Below are 18,908 nucleotides of genomic sequence, written 5' to 3' on the forward strand. Positions count from 1 at the left end.
CTTTGCTCTTTGTCTTGGTGACTCAGGCAGTGTTTTGGACAGAGTGCCTCTAATGGAGGAGAAACCAGGATGGTCATCTTCACCTGGTTTCCCTTCCTGTAAACTGAGCATCCAGAATTTTTTTTTTTTAAAGATTTTATTTATTTATTCATGAGAGACAGAGAGAAACAGAGGGAGAAGCAGGCTCCCAAGGAGCGGGAAGCCCGATGCGGGACTCGATCCCAGGACCCTGGGATCATGACCTGAGCCAAAGGCAGATGCTTAACCATCTGAGCCACCCAGGCGCCCAGCATCCAGCATTTTAAACGGACTCAAAACTCACTTGCACACAGCCATTCCCCCCGTGCCCTGGCTGTCCGAAGCGCTCTCAGACAATAACGCTACTCAAGGGCAAGCCATGTATTTAAAATCTTTATTAATGAATGGAGAAAAATAATGCCATGTGACAATGTTCAGGACCTGCTGCCTAAATCCATAACAGAAACAGACATTATGACTTAACAAGCTCACGTGGTGCCAATTCTGAGATCAGATGAGGTTGTTCTTCCTTAGGAAATGGGCTCTGGTAGCATTGTTTTTCCATGTTGTTCTAGCAAAGCCTTTTACTTGGTTCAAGTTTAAATTTCTCTCTCTTTGTGTGTGTGTGTGTGTGTGTGTGTTTGTCTAAGTATGACCACAGCTCTGAGCTGGTGTTTGCTATTTATTTGGTTTCAGGTGTCAGCATTTTGCTGTACTAGGTTGGTCCTGTCCTTTCAGAATAACAGGGCTATTTATTGATACAAAGGAGAGGTGTTCAGATCATCTTGTTAAAATGCAAAGCTCAAAATAAACATCGTATCTTTATTTGGAAATCCACATCCTTCCTTAAAGGAAGGCTCATGAGTAAATTTGTATGAAGTATGAAGCCCAAGTTGAGTCTATTTTTAATGACTACTTTGCTTACATTTTAGATTGCCTCTGTCAACTCTTACAGGAATTTGGACTTTACTCCGTTTTGAGCCAAAGAACCTTTGCAATAAATACTATTGTATGCTTCAAAACATTAAGAACCAGAATGAAATGCGATCTACCTGACTTTTGAGAAGCAACACACTAGTGGTATGAAAAATATACAACAGAGATCAGTGAAGGGGTTCAAATGAACAAGGTAAGCAATTTTATGCCTTGGGGGAAAACACTGAGATAATAAATACAAATGACAAATATTTACAATAGAAGCAACAAATGGGACATCAGTAGGCGAACACATAAAACATTTACACTGAGGAAAATATAAAAGTGATGCCTTTCACACATCCAGCCCAGGAACCGGCGAACAAATGAACAGCTGACCCAGCAACGCGGGAGAATGTTATTGCTTCAGCTTTTGAGTGATGTAAGTAAAACAGTAACATGCTGCAGTGGCCCATGGCATGAGACAGCCATGGTTTACGTTTGGTTCCCATGGCAGAGCCTGACACACCGGTCCTTCTCCCCCTGAGGGCAGAGCTGGATTAAGTGCACCATCTCTTCTGCTTTCTGCAGCTCTAGCTCTTTCTAGGTGTTTCTCCCAGCATTTTGTCCCCTTCCGCCCCCCCCCCCCCAAATGGTTTCTTTCTAACGTGGATTACGAAAGATTGGGGAGCTGACCTTCCAGCACCATGTCCTGGCACTGATGAGATTGGGTTTGGGGTATATAAATACTAGCTGGATTTTGGGTAAGGGCATTCCCTGGGACAAATTATTTTAGAGTAGATAAATTTAGCTTCTTTATCTCTGGCCTCAGGTTGTTTTGAGGGAGAGCTATAAGCTGATACAAATGGAAGATGCTTACTTTTTTCCAGCTCACTAGAATGGGGGTCAGAAAACTCAGGCCCAAGAGCCAGATCCAGGGGGGCACCTATTAAATGCAGTTTTACTGGCGTGGAGCCAGGCCTGTTGGTGACCCATGTCTATATATTCCTGCTTTCCTGCCGCAGCGGCACAGTTGAGTACTTGTGACAGAACCCACATGACCCACCCAATGGAAAATAGTGTAATTTACTACCTGGACCTTTACAGAAAAAGTTTGCTGACCACTGCTCTAGAAGGAACTGGCCCAGAACACCTGTGTACTCCTTGTAATACTGGCCTCCTGTTTGAGTACTGGCTGCAAGGGAGGAGAAGCTTTAATGTGACAACCCAGCAGGCAAGAAAGAAAAGGCCTATCTGTGGAACATTCTGACCAACCACAAGAACCCCACCGCTGACCCTTTGTTACAGTCCTCTCCCTCCTTGCCTTGGATTTTTAGTTCTGTCCCTCCTCTCTGCCTTTCTTTTGTCCACTCGGACTCCTTTCTTCGTTGCTACATTCCCAATCCGGATCTGGAAAATCCTGTCCCTCAGTGCTTCCTGGCGGTCTCCTCCATTTATGTAAAAGGTCAGCCTTCCCTGCTGGAAATCACAGCCATCTTCGCTCTCTTCTCCGCCTTTCCATCCCATACACCAAGAAGCCCCGTTTCCGACTTGACCTCATTGCATCAGGTATGCAGCTTTATCGATCTTGGCTGAGGCTCAAGGTGGGGGTAACAAAATGCTAAGGAAAAATCTGTCAAATGTACTCCTCATGCGTGCATTTTCCTCCAGGGGTGTGGTTTGCCCTGAGTGGCTGCGAGCCCACACCGGGCAGGCAGACGCACGGCTTCATTGCTCTTTGATTCCTTTTAAAAGAGCACTCAAAAGAGAAAAAAAATCAGCCCCAAAAGATGGGCTGTATTTCTTTTTCCTTTGAGCTGGTTTTAATGACCCAGTTGCTTTGTTTGAAAGCCATTTATTTAGACGACAGGTATGTAGATGTAACTGGATAAATAAAAAAGTGAAATAGAGATTCGAAGCAGTGGTTAATATACAAACACACAGGGACCACTCCCTCGGACATGGTCCCCCAGACAGAACAATGGCTCAGAAATTACACTTAGAACCCTTGCCCTCCCCGTCCCCAGCAGCTCCAAACCTCAAGGTCCCATGCAAGAAACTGAACTTCTGTTTGGCACCAAGCGCCCACACAGCCCCCGTCTCCTCTCCACCCTTCTGACTCCCAGCATGGTTTTCACATTCCCTCCTGCACCCGGATCCAGCCCGCCCTCCGCCAAGACAGCACCGAGTGCCCGGTCCAGTCCCGCGGGCCTGCCGACCCCCGCCCTTCCCCGGCCCACCTCCCCCACAGCAGAGCAAACCGCAGGCCGCCGCCCAGTGGCTCCACGGATGGAAAGAAGACAAAGTTGCAAGGAGGCCGCGTGGCGCTCACTTCGGGATGTGCAAGTGTGGAACCCCCCCAGGCACAGCCGAGACCTCGCTGCGGCCTAGGCCACCTCTGCCTCACCTGTTCTGCCCGCTAGCACACACCTTCATCAAGTCCGCAATCCCCACCAAATCCTGCGTGTGACATCCCCCCTCTTTAATGGCAAATGTTTTGGAATGTCCATAGAGAAGAAAATGGACGGCATGGAGGAAAGATTTCCTGGCCAGGCCTTTCTTTCACCTGCGGATATCGGAATACTCAGACTGTTCCTCCTCCCACTCGCTGCTTCCAGAAGTTCCCTGGCCCCCGTGGCCAGCTACTTGGCCCCGGGCATGGGCGTTTGGGTGGCTTTTGCTACCTCGCTCGCCCTTGGCACCTCGGCCCGTCTCCCGACTACTGGGCTCTGAGAGGTGGTGACCTGCCTCCCCGTGATGGGTCCTGGAGAGCTTGGCTCTGTCTGCCTGGAGCTGGCGCTCAGGGGGCACCGTGGGGGGCCTCTGGATGGTTGAGGTGCAGAAGCTCAAGATGGAGCACAGACTTCCCCAGTTCTGCTCACACTGCGCCTGGACGCTATGGGTGATGGCCTCCTTCACCTCCTCCCCGCAGGTCAGCAGCAGGTTCACCAGGTCCACGTATGGTCTAGAAATGGAGAGCAGAGAGAGAGAGAATGGAACCAGTCCCGAATGGGCCAGAGACAGAGGGCAGTGAGGATACCCGGCAAGAGACATACAGCCGAGGCCTGGCTTCGGTTTAGTTTTGGGAAAGAGCTTTCAAGAATTACTTCAAGCCTTTATCCATATCCTAAGGAGCGCTGGCCTCAGCCACTATTTACTAGATGGCCATTACCTCCGAGGCTCCATGCCGGGCATTGGAGAGAGGCTGGTGATCGAGCCTACCACCAGGAAAGGGGCCAGTGACAATTTGCAGGTGCGTACGATTAAAGGAAGAGCCTCTGGGGAAGGTGGATGAGAATGCCAGGTACGGCGGCCGTGTGAGTGTTGGAAAGGAGTGTAGGAGAGCCCTGGGCATGTTTCGGGTATGCCAGCTAGGAGGGTTTCAGTAGGAGGAGTGGTCAAGTGTCGTGGGGGCCAGTGGAATAAAAGGCAAATGGTGAAGGATCAGAAATACCAAACTGAGGAATCTCTTTGGCAGGAGAGGAGGGGCTGTCAAAGATTTGGGGCGATGGTTCTCACAGCGCCTCTTGCCATGCGGCATCAGTGGGGCTGACTGGCTTTGCACTTGGTGCCACTCTCTCAGGTAAGTCTTCTCTAAGGGAGGCTCCCAAGAAACCATTTCCCCATGTCTGTGTTTGCCCCTGGTTTAGGCTCATGGTGAAGAAGGGTGTTTTTGGAGGGTACTGGATGCACTTCCCTCTGCACTCGAGGAGTCTGGAACAGGTGGATAAAGGTGGGAGGCAGACCACCACCCTGTGAGGTCACTTCCCATGGGGCTCTCCCCTTTCCTGGTACTAAAGATTGAAGAGGGGGAGTGGCCATCTAAGCAGCTCTATTCTTCCAGTCTGGGCTTGCCTAGAACTGGAGGTGAGGGCTGGCCGCAAGGGGCCTAGGTGTTGGGATGAGTGCCAGCAATCTAAACACACTTGGTTCTTGCTCAGGTCCCCCAGATGCCCTGGGTTGTTCTTTGGGAAAAGTGATGGAGGAAGGATGACCACCTCATGCCGACCTGGGGGTGGGAGGTGTGTGCCTCGGGTGGGAACAGCGGGCCTGCTCTTTATGGGCCCATCTGGTAAGAGGCGTCCCCTGTAATGGGCTCTCATGGCCCACTCACTGAGCCCTTCTTACATCTCACTGACCTTCTAAAATCCCCCAGGAGGGTATAGAATGTTTCATGTGGCTTACCAGCATTCTTTAGCAGTCCTTGGCTAGCAAATTTTCTGGATATATCTGACCATGAGCATTGCAGCTCTGGGACATCACCTTGGGCAGGGAAATCACTCTGGAACGTGAGATCATTTATAAGGAACAAGACTTTTTTTTCCTCTGTGAGCCTGGACCACCTGGGTGGCCGCCTGTTAGCCCACTTAATCTTTTCTTTGCAAGTTGGCAGTTGTTGCTAGGCAGAGAGCAGATTGTGTTTTAGGACTTGAGAAGTAGTTCACTGCCATTTTTATGAATTAGTCCTCAAGTTGTAGTTGAACTGTCCTCATGTCATAGATGTAAAAATGGAGATGGCTGGTGGTGGGGGGAGGGCGGAGGAGAGGGGAAAGTAGTCTTTGGAAGCTTCTGGGCTGGGAAGGCCTAGAGCTGGGCTGAGAGCAGAGAAGAGGAATGTTCTGGCTGATAGAGATCAAGCTGCCTTTTAAGGCCTACTTGATGCCTTTGGAGTCAGAGAGTCTGTGCATGGCTGATGGACAGGGTACTTAAACTCTCTAAGGCAGGCCCCTACCAGTGACAAGGACAGTGATAACACTCCTCTTCTCGGGCTGTGAGAGGGGGCCGTGGGGCAGCACAGAAGAAATGCTGCACGCATATTTGTTTCCTTCTATCTTTTGACAACTAGCAACTGACTGCCTCAGGGAGCTCAAGGTCACGGAGTTTATCTGCTATGGCAGCATCAGGATTTTAGCGCCTGATTTGTACCTGCCCCCCTCTGGGACGACATGAGCAAATTGCGGGGGCTGAGAATCTGTCTTTTTGGGACTAGCCTGATGCTCTTCTTTGAGTTTCTTTCCGCAGAGTAAGGGGAGGGCTCTCTTGGGAAAGCACGGACTGCTTCCTGGCCTCCTTTGCCAGGGCAGTCTGCCTGCCAGATGAGCTCTCGGAACCCCAAGGCGGATCCGAGAAGGCTGGACTAGCCCACACTCTCTCCTGCCTTTGGCGCTCTCTCCCGAGGAGAAAGCTGTGAGCCATGGGGAGGGGTGTGTGTTAATCTAAGCCGTGTTTTGAGCTGGCATGGTGCCGTCTCAGGCTGCAAGCTCAGCCCGTGTCTAATGACAAAGCCCAGCTTTCTCAACTGGGTGTCAGCAAGGCTAAAGGATTTTTAAAAATACTTGGAGGGGGACGTGCCTGGAGGCTGCCAGCACCCAGTGACAGGGTGTGTGTAGCCAAGGCAGTTGATATGGAGAAAGTGGGGTGGGAAGGGGTGAGAGGAACAGAGGGAAGTGGAGAGCTTGGATGGAACCACTCTAACCAGACATGAGTGTTTTGCGGTGCCTAGGGATTGGGGTAAGGAATGGGACTGATGTGGATTCTGGATTGACTGTGATTTCCTCTTCTATAAAGGGAAAAGCAAATTCAGTTCTCATTTTCTTATCTGTGACCAATGCCACACATTCTTAAATGGTCTTCTTGATATCTGGGGACTGATAGGATCCTTTGTGCCAGAATCAGTGAAGATGGTTAACAACACCATCAACTCAGCTCGAAGTTCCAGTTGATGCACTACACAGTCATGGCTTCAGAAGGAAGGGGGTGGGGTTCTGGGGGAAGTTGGGGTTTGGTGAGACCCGCTGCCTGGAGTTGCTGGCTTAGTGAGAGGAAAGAGGACTTGTGTGCAGGCACAGTGAATGTTCTTAAAAGAGGCCCAGGGGTGAGTCATGTGCATTCCCAGAGTGGGCTGGGGCAGAGGGCTAGGTGTTCATTCTAAATGATGCGAGGAGCCCTCAGGAAGTAAAAATCTCATGGCCCCATGGGCCATGTTTCCATGGAGGAGGTACCAGAAAAGCCACAGTGCTTTACCCCTTCTTAAATTCCAGGGGGAGCAAAAAACCCTTCAAAACCTTCGGTTTTCCCAAAGAAGACTTTTCTCCAATCTTGAAAAAGACAAAGTCTTCTTGCACTCCAGGAATGTCTTACTGACTTATGAACTCATGCCCATCACCCATTCTTAAGGCCAACAAACTATCTATAGTGGATGACAGCGGACCAAGGACAAAGGAGCTTCAGGAATGTCCCAGCCATGGGGCATTTGTGTCTTCTAGGGGCAGCTTGAAGGAAGGGACCTTTATAGCACTCTCCTTGTGTAATGGGGGTGTAATTGAGAAAAGGGAAGAACCCCTGCTACATCTGGGGGCCAGTGAGCCTTTAGCAGGTCTAGTAGGGCGAGAGCAGATCAGGAGCAGGGAGGTTTCATGTCTATTCCTGATAAGCAGCTTCAGTCATATCTATTGCCAGTTCCCAAGCGGCATAGTAGGGATCAAACTTCAGAGCCAGATCTTGAACCTCTTAGCTGCCCTTTTCTGCTCTGTTAGGTGGGGTTAGTGATCTCTACCTTGCAGCCCTGTTGGGATAAATCAGATCGTCCAGGTAAAGTCCCTGGCCCAAGGCCTGGCCCACTCACAAAATAATAGCTATTATCATTATTGTTATTGTTGTTGAAACTCTTGTTGCTCTGTTTCTTTACAAGTATTTGAAAGAGTGATAACTATTTTTTGGGGCATCAGTGTGACTAAGGAGAAGACATTACTTTGCTCTTGGCAAGAGCCGCCTGCAGAGATTCACGGTGAATCTTCAAATTCTCACACTGCACTGGGGCTGTTGCAAGATACCTAGACCCTCATAACCCGGTGGAAAGTGACGGGTGCTGGTTGTTGTCCTCTGTGATCTGGGCAGTGTGGGGTGGGGAGTAGCCTACTTAGTGGCATAGCTGGGGGAAGGCCATGGCACCCACTAAGGAGCAAGATTTCATGAAACTGGACTGACTGGGCCCAGTGAGTCGCTGTGTAAAGACCAATGGTGCCATCAAGCTGGCAGTGACTTGTATTGGTCCGCTTAGCTAGTGGCCGGCCTTCTGCCCTCAGCCTCTGAGGAAGGAACCGTTGGGACCTACTGCCCATGCTTCATGTTAGGAGCAACTGTGTAAAACACGCTTTATCACTTTGCACAGTTTAGGATCCCACAGATGGGATTTTTTTTTTTTTTTTTTTAAGGAATAAGATGTCTGGGGTCTACTACTGAATTGTAAGCCTTTGAATAAGCAAGTTCATATTTACCCACTTTGGCAAAAAGTGGGCTCCCGGGCCTGGCTTTGTCTCTCATTGTCTGTAGGACCTTTACTTCAGTGAATCTCAGTTTTCTGATCTGTGAAATGGAGATGAGAATGGTACCTTGCTCGCAGGGCCGCTGTGAGGACCGGGTGACAGATTCCCGTAAAGCACTGAGCACAAGGCGTCGCACTCGGTAAACGCTCAGCCACCGTGCTTAGCTCTCAGCTGTCTATTGGGGCACCTGCATGGCCACTTGCAATACTCAGAACTGTTGGGATCTGGGCTGAGGGGAAGGTAAAGCGTATTTCTGAATCCTACACATTTCACGCTTATGCAATATTTTGTTTCTGTTGCTTATGCTTTTGAAACCAATGGTGGACATTTCTTTCAGTTTTCCTGAAGGCCAGCAGGAAAGGGCCTCCCAGGGGAGTCAGTGCAGCTTGCTGAGGTAGAGAGCAACCCTTCCCATTTGACGGGAGTTCGGCCTCTGAAAACAAGCCCCTCAAACTCCTCCAGCACCAGCCTGAGGAGTGGGCCCCTCCTTCCCAGGGCCCCTGTGGGGTGGCACTCACTCGTGCAGCAGCAAGTCCTTGAAGTGAATCATCTCCGCCATTACCCGGGTGTTCTCCTGGGCGGCAGAACACAGGTCGTGTTTGAGGTAGCATTCCCGTTGTAACTGGAACACCATTTCCTTAATGGCAGGGCACTTCCGGCTTATGCAGCCGAATCTGAGCCGCAGAGCGTGGGCCTTACACTTCAAGGCATCTTTGATGAATGATTTGCCCTGAGAACAGAGGGGACAGAGAAAAGAGAGAGGGGGGCAAAACAGACAAGTCCTGGTCGGACGCTCAGACATTCACACTTCATGGCCTTACACAGGACTTTTGTTTGAAAACTGAACCCCAAGGTCCTGCCTCAGACTGCCGTCCATGCAGGCGGCAGGCTGATGCTCCGTCAGGAGGTATGTCCAGAGTGACACGATAACTCCGGCATTTGGCCAAAAAGGATGTTTCTTCGGGAGACTAACAAATCTGCCTCCTTCCTCCCCAGCTGCTCTACTAGTTTCCCTTGTTCTGGGGCTTCCGTGGCCCTCTGACCTCCAGGCAGCCCAGGGTTGGCTGTTTGGTGGCAACTTTTCTGGAACACAAGGGGAATGTGGCCATACGTAAATCCTGAACTCCCAGCAAGAGCGTTTCCCAAGTAGAAGGTGCCTGCTGATCCAAGTCTCACACCACTGCTTTTTCCTCTGACCCCATGAGTGGCATCAAGATTGGGTGCTATCTGTGCCTCAGGGCCTCCCACCGCCCCCAACCCATATACTTATGTCTCCTCCTATCCTTCAAGGAGGAGCATTCTTTTCCTTTTTGAAAACGATCCGACTCCTTTAAACTGTTAGGATTATTGCCTCTAAAAGGCCCGCCTGGCACACTGCCTGGCAGCATCTGGAGTCTGAACTGCCCAACTGACAGCCCCTCCCCCACACCCCCTGCCTCTGAGTGGCTAAGGCAGCCAGGCATACATCTGGCCCACAGTTCTCTTTTCTGGCAAGCCCATTAGATTGTTCTTATCCTAGAAAGGAGACAGCTGTTGGGGGTGTGGAGGCAGGCCCGGGCGTGAGTTCCCTTATCAACCTCTCAGGGCAGAGAGGCATTGTGGGATACCTACCTAGGGATCCCCATTCCCCCATTACTATAGAAACAAGCTGTCATTGGAGAGGTCACCCCTCTGTTTTTAGACAGGCCTGGAAGTAACTGAGTGGAGACAGAAAACGGGTTTAGGTTGGAAGTGGGAAGCCAGCCAGCACATTTAATTCAGTTCTTCCTTTAGAAGCAACTGAAATGTCTACAGATAGTGTCTGGTTGCTGAAAAAACCCCTCCCCATGGCCCTTTTTGCTCTGACTTTCCAGTGGGAGCCAAAGAGGATGGAGGGTAGGGTGTGCCATTTATGAAGTAGTCACATGCTGGGAACCAGCTTGAAAGGGATGCTTCTCACTTGAGAACATACTCCTGTTGGTTGAGAGAAAAAGGAAGATTAATTTATTCGAGGGCTGCAGCAATCTGTTTTGGTATTCTTCCCTGACATCCTGTGGGATCGCCCTTAAATACACATCTTTCCTCCGGATTTCCTATTATGTTTCCTAATTCCAATTAATCCAGAAGGGATGCTTTATTAGGGGAGCCTGAGGAGTTCAAACGTTCTACTCTTTCCTTCCCTGGTTTCTGTTGCCCCTCCCCTGCCACCCCACATCCTCTGCAGCGCAGGTTGCCAGCCCTGTTGCGTCCCTTTCTGGTTCCCAAGCATTGCTTTGTCAGGCTCTCTATAGGATGGCAGTAGATGGTGACGGGTGGCATTCATAAGTCACACCATAACTGTTGGCCTTCTCCAAACGTTGCCCCCACTCTTCAATGACATGGGAGAGGAAGTTGATGAGATAGAACAACAGGGGCTTTGTAGTGCATATATGAGCTGGGGAGAACATGAAGAAGGTGAGCCTGATGCCACTTGCCACCTGAAATGTATTTGGATTGTCAGCACTGGAACCATAGGGTGGCTTGTTGGGTTTGTGCCCTGCCCCAAGCAACAGCTAGGCTTTTTTCACCCTGCCGACTCTGGGATAGCTGGAGTGGGTCAGGCGTTGTTAGAGGACTCTGTAGAGCAGGACTCATTCAGCATTTTTGGGTTGGGAGAGGACGGTCTGCTACTTAGGAGGAATAAGTCGGTTATTCTGGAGGCCCTGAATTATCCGTGTTGCCTGCTCACATACGCATTGGAGATGATGAGTTTCTATGAAGTTTGTGTCTCATTTATTCTTCCCTAATAGGTGAAAACAGGTCTTGGAATGTGTAATTGGAGTCCCTGTCCTCCTCCCATAAACCTACTGTCTCTAATGTGATGGGCCTTGCAGACTGAGTTCTGGGTGGCCAGACATAGTGTGTCCCTTTACAAGATGTTTATTATTTGTTATGCCTTTTGCGTTCTCTGCTAAGAATCCTTAGATGATTGTTCAACTTGCACTCCATCCCACTCTGCCTGTGTAGACACAGCTTAAGAGTGGAGAAGGATTTCACCACATGACAGTGCTGGAAAGCAGAACCCCATGAGTGGAGTGGGGAGAGACTGGCATCCTGCTGTGCACCAAGAATCTCTTGCAAATGCTAAAATACACCATAAAGATCAGCTAAGGAAACCTGTTCACAAGTCCTTCCAATGAACATTTCAGTCATGCAACGCCAACCTAGAACATTTTGTGCTCTATGTGGTTTTTACCTGGGCATCAAATTTTCCAGCGTTGTGCAGAAAAGTCATGCAAATCCCATGTAAGCCTCGAATCTCACAAGAGTTGTTCTCGAAACATTCAAACACACCACACCCCACATCGCCTGCGTTGACCAAACAGTGTTGGATTTCCGCTAAAATGAGAATTACATACAAATATATACAAAATTCTCAGCCATGCTGGGGAATGCAGAGGGGCCGGCTGAAATAAAAGTTAGTAATGACTAAGAGAAAACTGAAGAAGATAAAGTTAGAAATGACTATTTGAGGATCTAAAAAGCTAGGGCAAGAAAATGTCATCATTTAATCTACTTATGAAAATGTCAGTATTTGTAAATGCTGTATCTGTAAAAAAATAGCCAAACCTATGTTACAAAAATCACAATCAGAAGTTAGGTCTGAGCACTCCACTCTTCATCCTTCCCATCTTTTTCAAGTCTTTGTGGAAATACTTAGTTTGAAAGCAGAAACAATTTCAGCTTTCTAAACCCACAGACACAAGTAAGATTTTAAATGATTAGCTTGCTCTCTCTCCCTTCTGTACTTCATCAATGAAATACCCTTCTCTACTTGGAACTCAAAGCCGCTGCTACTAAATCACAGCCATTTCCTTCCTGACCCCCAAATGCGAGCGTCCAAAAGGCAGTTTCAATTCAGCTTTATGATTGAACACCTAAAAATCAAAACAAAATTCCTATTAAGGCAGCGCCTCCAAACCATCAGCATTAAAAATACCAGGCTAGGAGAGCTGCGGTTGCGAGCAGGCTCAGGAATCGAGTCAGATGGGGGCTAGCCTGCAGAAACGCAATCGTTGCACTTAGAGGGTCCTTTTAAACAGAAATCCGGTGTGAGATATCACTTAATCCCCTAGAAATTCCCGCGACCCCCGAGTTTGCTGCCCTCCTTCGCAGAATGTGGCCCTAATTCATCTCTCCAAAAGGATAGACTGGGGGAGTTAACTGTCAGGCTGCCCCGTGCAGGAGACTCTCTTCCGTCCCTCCCCCCACCCCACCCAATTCACTGATTTAAGCCAACCACAAAATTACATCAGAAAAGTATATTTTGGAAGAAGGGCGGGGTCCGAGTAGATAATCCGCATTCAGATTAAATCTACCGAGAGAATGAGGGGAGTGTATTTGTTGAGGTCACCAACTCCCGAGAATCACGTTCAATTCTCAGGGAAAGCACTGGAGAGGGGGGAGGGTGGGCGCGGGTACTAGGGTGAGCCCCGCGCGGGCTGGGGGTGCGGGCGCTCGCGCGTGGAGGTGGGAGACTCCCGGATGATCCCACGCGCGGCCCCGGTGCGCCGGGCAGGAGCGCGCAGGGCGGCGATTCACTCGCTCCGGGCGTCCCTAATGGGCACTCGTGCATTCCTGCTCGTGCGGTGAGCGCACGCACGCCGCCGCTGGGTTTCAGGCCCCCAAATAAAGGCGGCGGCGGCGGCGGCGGGGAGGGGGGGCGCCGAGCGAAGGAGCTCCAGGCAGATTGTCTTTCTCTCCCAGGAGCTGGGAAAACGGCCAGCCCCGTGCCCTGCACGCCTGGCTCTGCTCGGCAGCCTGCCGGTGAGCGGAGAGCCGGTGGAGCAGCAGCCGCGCGTGGTTCGGGTCTTGTCACCATTTCTGCGCCTGCTGACCTGCCCTGGAGAGGGAGAAGGCGGCAGCACCTCAGAGGTACGCTTTGCGCCACCTCCCCCGGCCCCTCCCCGGAAAGCAATGCCCCGGAGGGGGAAGTTCCCAATGCGATCGGTCTCGCCTACAAAGTTCTTGGATGTCGGGCATCTTTTGAGGAGGGGCAAAGTGGTCCTGTCGCGGCCGGCCGGCTGGGAAGAGAAGTTCTCCGGGCACAGGGCGCAGGCCGGCTCCGGGGACCCTCCTTGCCTCCCGCGGGCCGGCCGGGATGGAGCGGGGAGCTTTGTACCGGACCGGGGACTCCGGGGCCGGCACTGGCCGTGTCAGGCGCTGCCTCTTTTACCCTCGACCCCGGGGAGGACAGCAACAAGTCCTGCTCCAGCCATTTCATCACCCTGCCAGCACGTGCGGAATCCCGGCGCGCGGAGCCTGGCGCGGACCGCTCTCGCCTCGCCTCGCGCTTTCCTTCGCACGTCCTGCGCCACCCCAAGAGTTTGCGCGGCCCCTAGGTGGGCTCTCAGTTCCGGGCAAAGCGCCCGCGGCGCGCTGCGTGGGTGCACGGTGTTGTCTCCCGGTAGCTCCCCGCCGCGGGGGCGCTCGCACTTACCTGTGTTCTGCAGGGACAGGCGGCCTTTCTGTTGGGAGCCCCTGTCTTGGGGACCCTCCGGCGGGTTGGTGGCGTCGGTTCCCCGCGCCGGGTCGAAGGTGGCCAATACCAAAGCCAGGGTCACGAACTGGCCCAGCCGCTCGGCACACATGGTTCTTGGTGTAAACCTCCCGCCCGGAGACCTGGATTCTTTGTGCTCCCCTCCTCCTCTTCCTCCTCCTTGGCCGCTTCCCCTCCTCCTCCCACTCTTCCTCCTTGCTCGCCTTTTCCCTCCTCCTCGCGGCCGCAGCTCGGATAGAGGTTACCCAGCGCCCTCCCGTAGCTCTCTGGAGAGCATGTGACCAGGCCGTTAGCAGCGCCGCGAGTGCCCGGCAATGGCAGGGATGGTGCCTCAAATATCCCTGGAAGCTCTGGTGTCACTTGAATGAAGGAGTCGAGCAGGTGTTGTCCCAGCGGCTGGACCAATCCGAGACCCCGGCCCGTTTGACAACACGGTTGGGAGGCGGGGCCTGCGCCCAACTACTACAGGAGGAAGCGGAGCTCGGCTGGGAGCGCCCGACAAAGTTGCCGACCTGGCGGCGGCCACGCGTTTGCGTGCGTGTGTGAGTGTGAGCGTGGCCGGAGATGCGTGCGCGTGTGCGGGTGATCGAGGGCAATGGCTGAACGCACTTTAAAAAAACAAAAGCGAATTCCAGCTCCGATTGTAGCTAAAGAAAGGCGGGAGGAGACGGTTTGCGCTCGGACAGTGTCGCCCCCCCCCCGGCCTCCCCCCCCCCCCCCGGGCCCCTGGTTCGCATCACACCCGCATCACGCTGGGAAAGTTTCTTCTTTCTGCCGTTTGGAATTCAGTGAGCTCTCCAGCCCCGAGCCTTGACAGATTGGAGTTTCCTGGCCACAGTGACGCTGGGGGCAAACTGAGCACATATGGGAATTCCTGGCTTTGTGACGCTTTACATTAAGAAAAAACCCTCTCAAACTAAGATAGGAGAAGCACTAGATAGGACTTGGCCTGAGCAACTGCCCCATCTTCTCTCTTTCTTTTTGCCCCGATTCGGTGGGCCGTGCAACATTTAAAGTGCCAGTTCCTCGCCCCTCCCCCAATCCAGACGGATTCCGGGCTGGGTTTCAGGGATCCAGGTGACCGACTGGACTTGGATCATTTCCAGGCGGGTGGCAGGGAGGCCCAGGCCGCCCTGAGTCAGCCCACCGCGGAGCATCGCTTGCCCCGGAGGTCGGAGCTTGAAAGGCAACTTTACGCGTCTCCAAACACACTCTTCCATTTCCCCAAAGCGCTACTCGCCGCTCCGCTTCGGGTTCCCTTTAGTCTCCAGTCATCGATGGAAATGGGTAAAAAGCAAAAAAATAAAACTCTCAAACCAAACCCGGGGAAATTCTCTCCATCTCTTCCGTCTTGTTGGAGCTTCCTCCCCAAGCACGGCCCGGGCTGGATCGCCCCGGCTGCTTTCTCCCCCGGCCCGCGAAAGCAGGGAGAAAGTTGGGCGCCGCTCTGAGCGCCTCTTCCCCCGCTGTGTGTGTACGTGTGCACGCTCACGTCTCCCCGGCGCCGGGGCCGGGGACAGGAACTGCTCTGGGCACCGTCAGTCCGACGGCGCAGCTCTAGGGGCTCGCGCGGCTGGGGGAGGGCGGGGACGCGAGCGCCGCGGCCGAGCGCCCCGCCGCAAGCACGCACCCGGCTCGGCCCGCCCTCGCCCCTCCCCCGCCGTCCCCACCCTCCTCTGGGAGAACAGGTGAGCTCGGGTACCAGCTCCCACCCCCCACCCCCGCCCGGCTGCCCGCCCGCGCCCTCTGCGGTAATGCGCCGGGGAGGTTTCATCACCCGCTGCCCGCGGCGACGCGGCCCCGGGTCTCCGCGGCGGGACGCACTGCTGTGCCTCGTTGGGGCCGCCATGTGACACGGTTGGGGGAGGGGGTGCGGAGACGCTGGGGCCAGGTCGTCCTCGGGCCGCCGCCGTTGGGCCTCCGGAGCGTCCCTCCCAGGGTCCTGGTTGCACTCGGGCGTAGGGGAGGCGGAGGCGGGAGGCCGGGGTGGCCGCCGCTGGCCACAGCTGTCCTGCGCGTCGAGCGGCCCTGAGTCGAGAGTCTGAGAGGAGGGGGTGGGGAGGGCGCCTTCGGAGTGGGCAGTCCACCATCCCCGCCCGACTTTCAGAGCCCCAGTAAATGGTCACTTTGAAGGTTTGAGTCTGCAGCCGTGACAAGAAACCGAGCGCTCATGCCCAGGATTCCAATAGCAATTACTTTTTGCAGCCTCAGATCTTTTGTGGAGGGAGGTAGGGTACAAGTACATTAAAATGGGTGGTTCGCATTTCCCACCCTGCTTTTGTTTGCATAGTTAACTTAAGCTTCCTTTATTACTTTATGAAAAACACTCTTCCGTAGATCCTTAAAAGACAAAACACTAACAAACAAACAGCAGCATTCTGGCCTCTCACGAGCTCCATAAGCCCCTGAATTTCCAGAGTCCGCTTTCTTTCCATAAAGCCTATTTTGTAGGTGAGAACATGAGCAATATTGGCATTAAAAAGGGTGTCTGGTCACTTGGCTCTTTGAGCAACAGAAATAGAAGAGGTCCAGGGGGCAGGAGCAAGCCCATCTTTGCTGGATGCAGACACTGTGAGTGTACTTGGCAGAAGGCTCCGAGGGCATCTGGAACAGCAGGTAGGCAGGTGTAGGCTCCCAGGCTCCCACTTCCCCACTGCCTTTGGTTAGGCAGTACCTGGTGCCATGAGACCCTGGGGCTGCCCTCAGGGGACCTGCTTTATTCAAATCTTCATCTTGAGGGTATGTGCTCCAGGCTCACAAGGGACATTCCTGTCTCCCACCCAAACCAACTGCCTCTTTAGAAGGAAGAGAAAAGCAGTAGCTAGATTTTGAGGCATTGTAAGCACAGGTATTCATTCTTCAAGGTTTCATCTCCAGACCACTTGGCTGGGGCCAAACATCCAGAGAAGAATGCCCACCCCATTCAGTCCCATCATGGCTGAGAAAATTCTGCGGAACTAGTAGGCAGTTAGTTTCCTGGGACAGCTACCCCAGGCCCTGGGCCCGGGGTGGGAGCTGGGAGGGGAGAGCGACAGGTGACTTTGTTCTAACTGTCCTCTTCATTCTTCTGGCTCTAGAACTTTAGCCTCGTTTGGCAGATTGTGGCTGATGAGAGTGGGGGTGGGGAAGGGACAGTAATGATTTTATTATTATAAAGCTAACATGAATTGAGAACAGACACAGCGCCACACACCCAGTTTGTGGCTTTGGTGTCTCTCTAGACCTGAGTCCACCCTAGATGGGAACTGGGACTTGAGAGGAGCAAGGACAGACCAGTTGGTGTTGTCCCAATGTTCAGCAGGGAGTCTGGCTTGATGGACCCTCCTTCTCAATTTAAGACCCAACCAGTGGCAGGAATGATGAGGCAGGACTGCCTGGGCTTCTGTGGTTGATGCTCAGGACCCACGTTTTCCTCTTTGATTCACCAATTAAATTCAGCTGAACACTTAGTGAGTAGTTTTTTTGGGGGGGGCAGATATTTGGGTTAGACTTTGAGAGGTAGGAGAGGATACTGACAAGTAGAGGTAAGGAAAAAAGAGAGGGCACTCACTCCTCTGGGGGAGGACCAGCAGGAGCAAATGAATGGAAGAGATACTGTGGGATTTGTATCAGGAATAGGGGTTTCTCAGTTTGGTGTTAAAGTGAGAGATAACTGGCGAGGGTATCTGGGGCCCTGTTGTCAAGGCCTTTGAGACAAATCTGTGCTCACCATAGAAGATCTTGTTCTTTCATTGTGATGGTATTTAAGGATGAGACTCCAGCACGCTCTTAGACTAGATTCACCTTTGGAATTAGGAAACGTGGGAGGCCCAGTGCTGATGTGAAGGAGGAGGTGGAAGAGAGGTATGGGAAGTAGTTTGAATCCTGCTGTGGGTTGCGACGCCCTGTAGGACAGAGGTGTTCTTGCTCAGGTACGAGCAGGTGGGGCGGTGGAGGATGGGAACAGCCCTTAGGTGAGGAGGCAGGGATCTGTAGGTTGGTACAGGCTGTCTAGTTCAGGCTTACTGTGAGTTCCAGAGCCTGAGTGGAAAACGTGGCTTCCACGTGGAGAGCTCCTCCTACTGCACACCCCGCCCCCTTGGGGCTGCCTGTCTGGGCTGTTGGCACCACCTTATGGTCAGAGAGGGAACTGTCTGACCACATAGTGGACTCTTCCTGACTCAAGGGCCTGGGGCACTAATATTGGGTCTCCTGCCCTCTTTTCAATTTCTTTGCCAAATCAATTCAGGCATTCTCCTCATAACAACTGCTTTAGTTGCCTCCTCAAGGAAATCTCTTTTAAACTTTTTGCTTTTCTTCCCCCATCCTTTGCTATCCTGCTGTGTGAGCCCCAAAATCTACCCTCATCCTGGCTTTCCCCCCGTCATGCCTATATGAAGGAAAACGTGGGCAGACAAAATAGCAAACTGCTTCTATCAGCCTCCAAAATTCTTGAAAGCAGAAGTCTGCCCCTAGAAAGTCTCCATCTTTCCCCTTGTCTTCTTTCATTGAAGTGGTTGTTACATTAAATAAACTTCAGGATAAAGGAGGATATGTCTTCAATATTTGGGTTTGTTTGTTAGTACTACAACAAAATTGCTTTCTACTAATTTTTACCGGAGAAGTACAGGGCTTCAACACTGTTATGAATTAAGGCTTTTGTGGGTCTGGTTTGGAAACCTCACCATCATTTATAATGTAATTTATTGAAGGAAAATAAATTCTGAGTGCCCAAAACAACTCCCAAAGATTTAGAACACATCACTTTTGTAAATTGGACATTTCCTCTGTGTCATAGATTAATAGTCGCAGTGTATTCATGGATTGACTGGAAACACAAAAGATAAAAAAGAGTTTTTAAAAAACCCCAAGAGAATAGGAACATTGTCTCCCTCACCATAAATTCATTTACTGGAAAGAATATAAAGCAGTACACATCGGGTGTCTGATTGTGGCCTGAGTTTTGTTGGTGCCTTGCTTTGAAGCCTGAATAGTATTCTGGAAGTCCTCTCTGTTTTCCTTGGGTCATCATTTTTGCTTCCTCATTGTGTGCCAAGATGAACTCCAAGAGAAAATGTCCCAGGCGAGGGGCTGCTTAGTGTCCGTGGGGGGCGCTGGTAACTGTGCAGCTCTCGTGGCTGGGGTTCAACGCT

The 18,908-nt window shown here is 51.9% G+C and overlaps 1 protein-coding gene and 1 long non-coding RNA gene across 3 annotated transcripts in view; one reads left to right on the top strand and one right to left on the bottom strand.

Annotated features, from left to right (window-relative positions):
* Positions 1-398: 398 nt before the first annotated feature.
* On the bottom strand, positions 399-13,867 carry STC2 (stanniocalcin 2). Its single transcript, XM_006737942.3, has 4 exons — positions 13,717-13,867; positions 11,473-11,615; positions 8,777-8,988; positions 399-3,898 (listed from the first exon to the last, which is right to left on the bottom strand). The coding sequence occupies exons 1-4, from the start codon at positions 13,865-13,867 to the stop codon at positions 3,496-3,498; spliced, it is 909 nt and encodes a 302-aa protein (XP_006738005.1). The 3' UTR covers positions 399-3,495.
* Positions 13,868-14,426: 559 nt separating this feature from the next.
* LOC115942561 (uncharacterized) overlaps positions 14,427-18,908 on the top strand; it is a 203,924-nt gene continuing 199,442 nt past the window's right edge. For both annotated transcript variants that reach the window (XR_014146996.1, XR_014146995.1), the window contains exon 1: positions 14,427-15,464. This is a non-coding gene — a long non-coding RNA (uncharacterized LOC115942561). The remainder of the gene's footprint in view (positions 15,465-18,908) is intronic.

This window comes from Leptonychotes weddellii, chromosome 7 (genome assembly GCF_054177405.1).
Source record: "Leptonychotes weddellii isolate Sample4059 chromosome 7, ASM5417740v2, whole genome shotgun sequence".
Classification (NCBI taxonomy): domain Eukaryota; kingdom Metazoa; phylum Chordata; class Mammalia; order Carnivora; family Phocidae; genus Leptonychotes; species Leptonychotes weddellii.

Bases quoted from the DNA above. Each gene is read 5' to 3' on its own strand.
- STC2 (XM_006737942.3), bottom strand. From the start codon at position 13,867: ATGTGTGCCGAGCGGCTGGGCCAGTTCGTGACCCTGGCTTTGGTATTG. The intron at 11,616-13,716 runs GTAAGTGCGAGC...TTCTCATTTTAG, and splicing joins CCTGTCCCTGCAGAACACAG to CGGAAATCCAACACTGTTTG. The intron at 3,899-8,776 runs GTGAGTGCCACC...CTCCATTTCTAG, and splicing joins AAGGACTTGCTGCTGCACGA to ACCATACGTGGACCTGGTGA.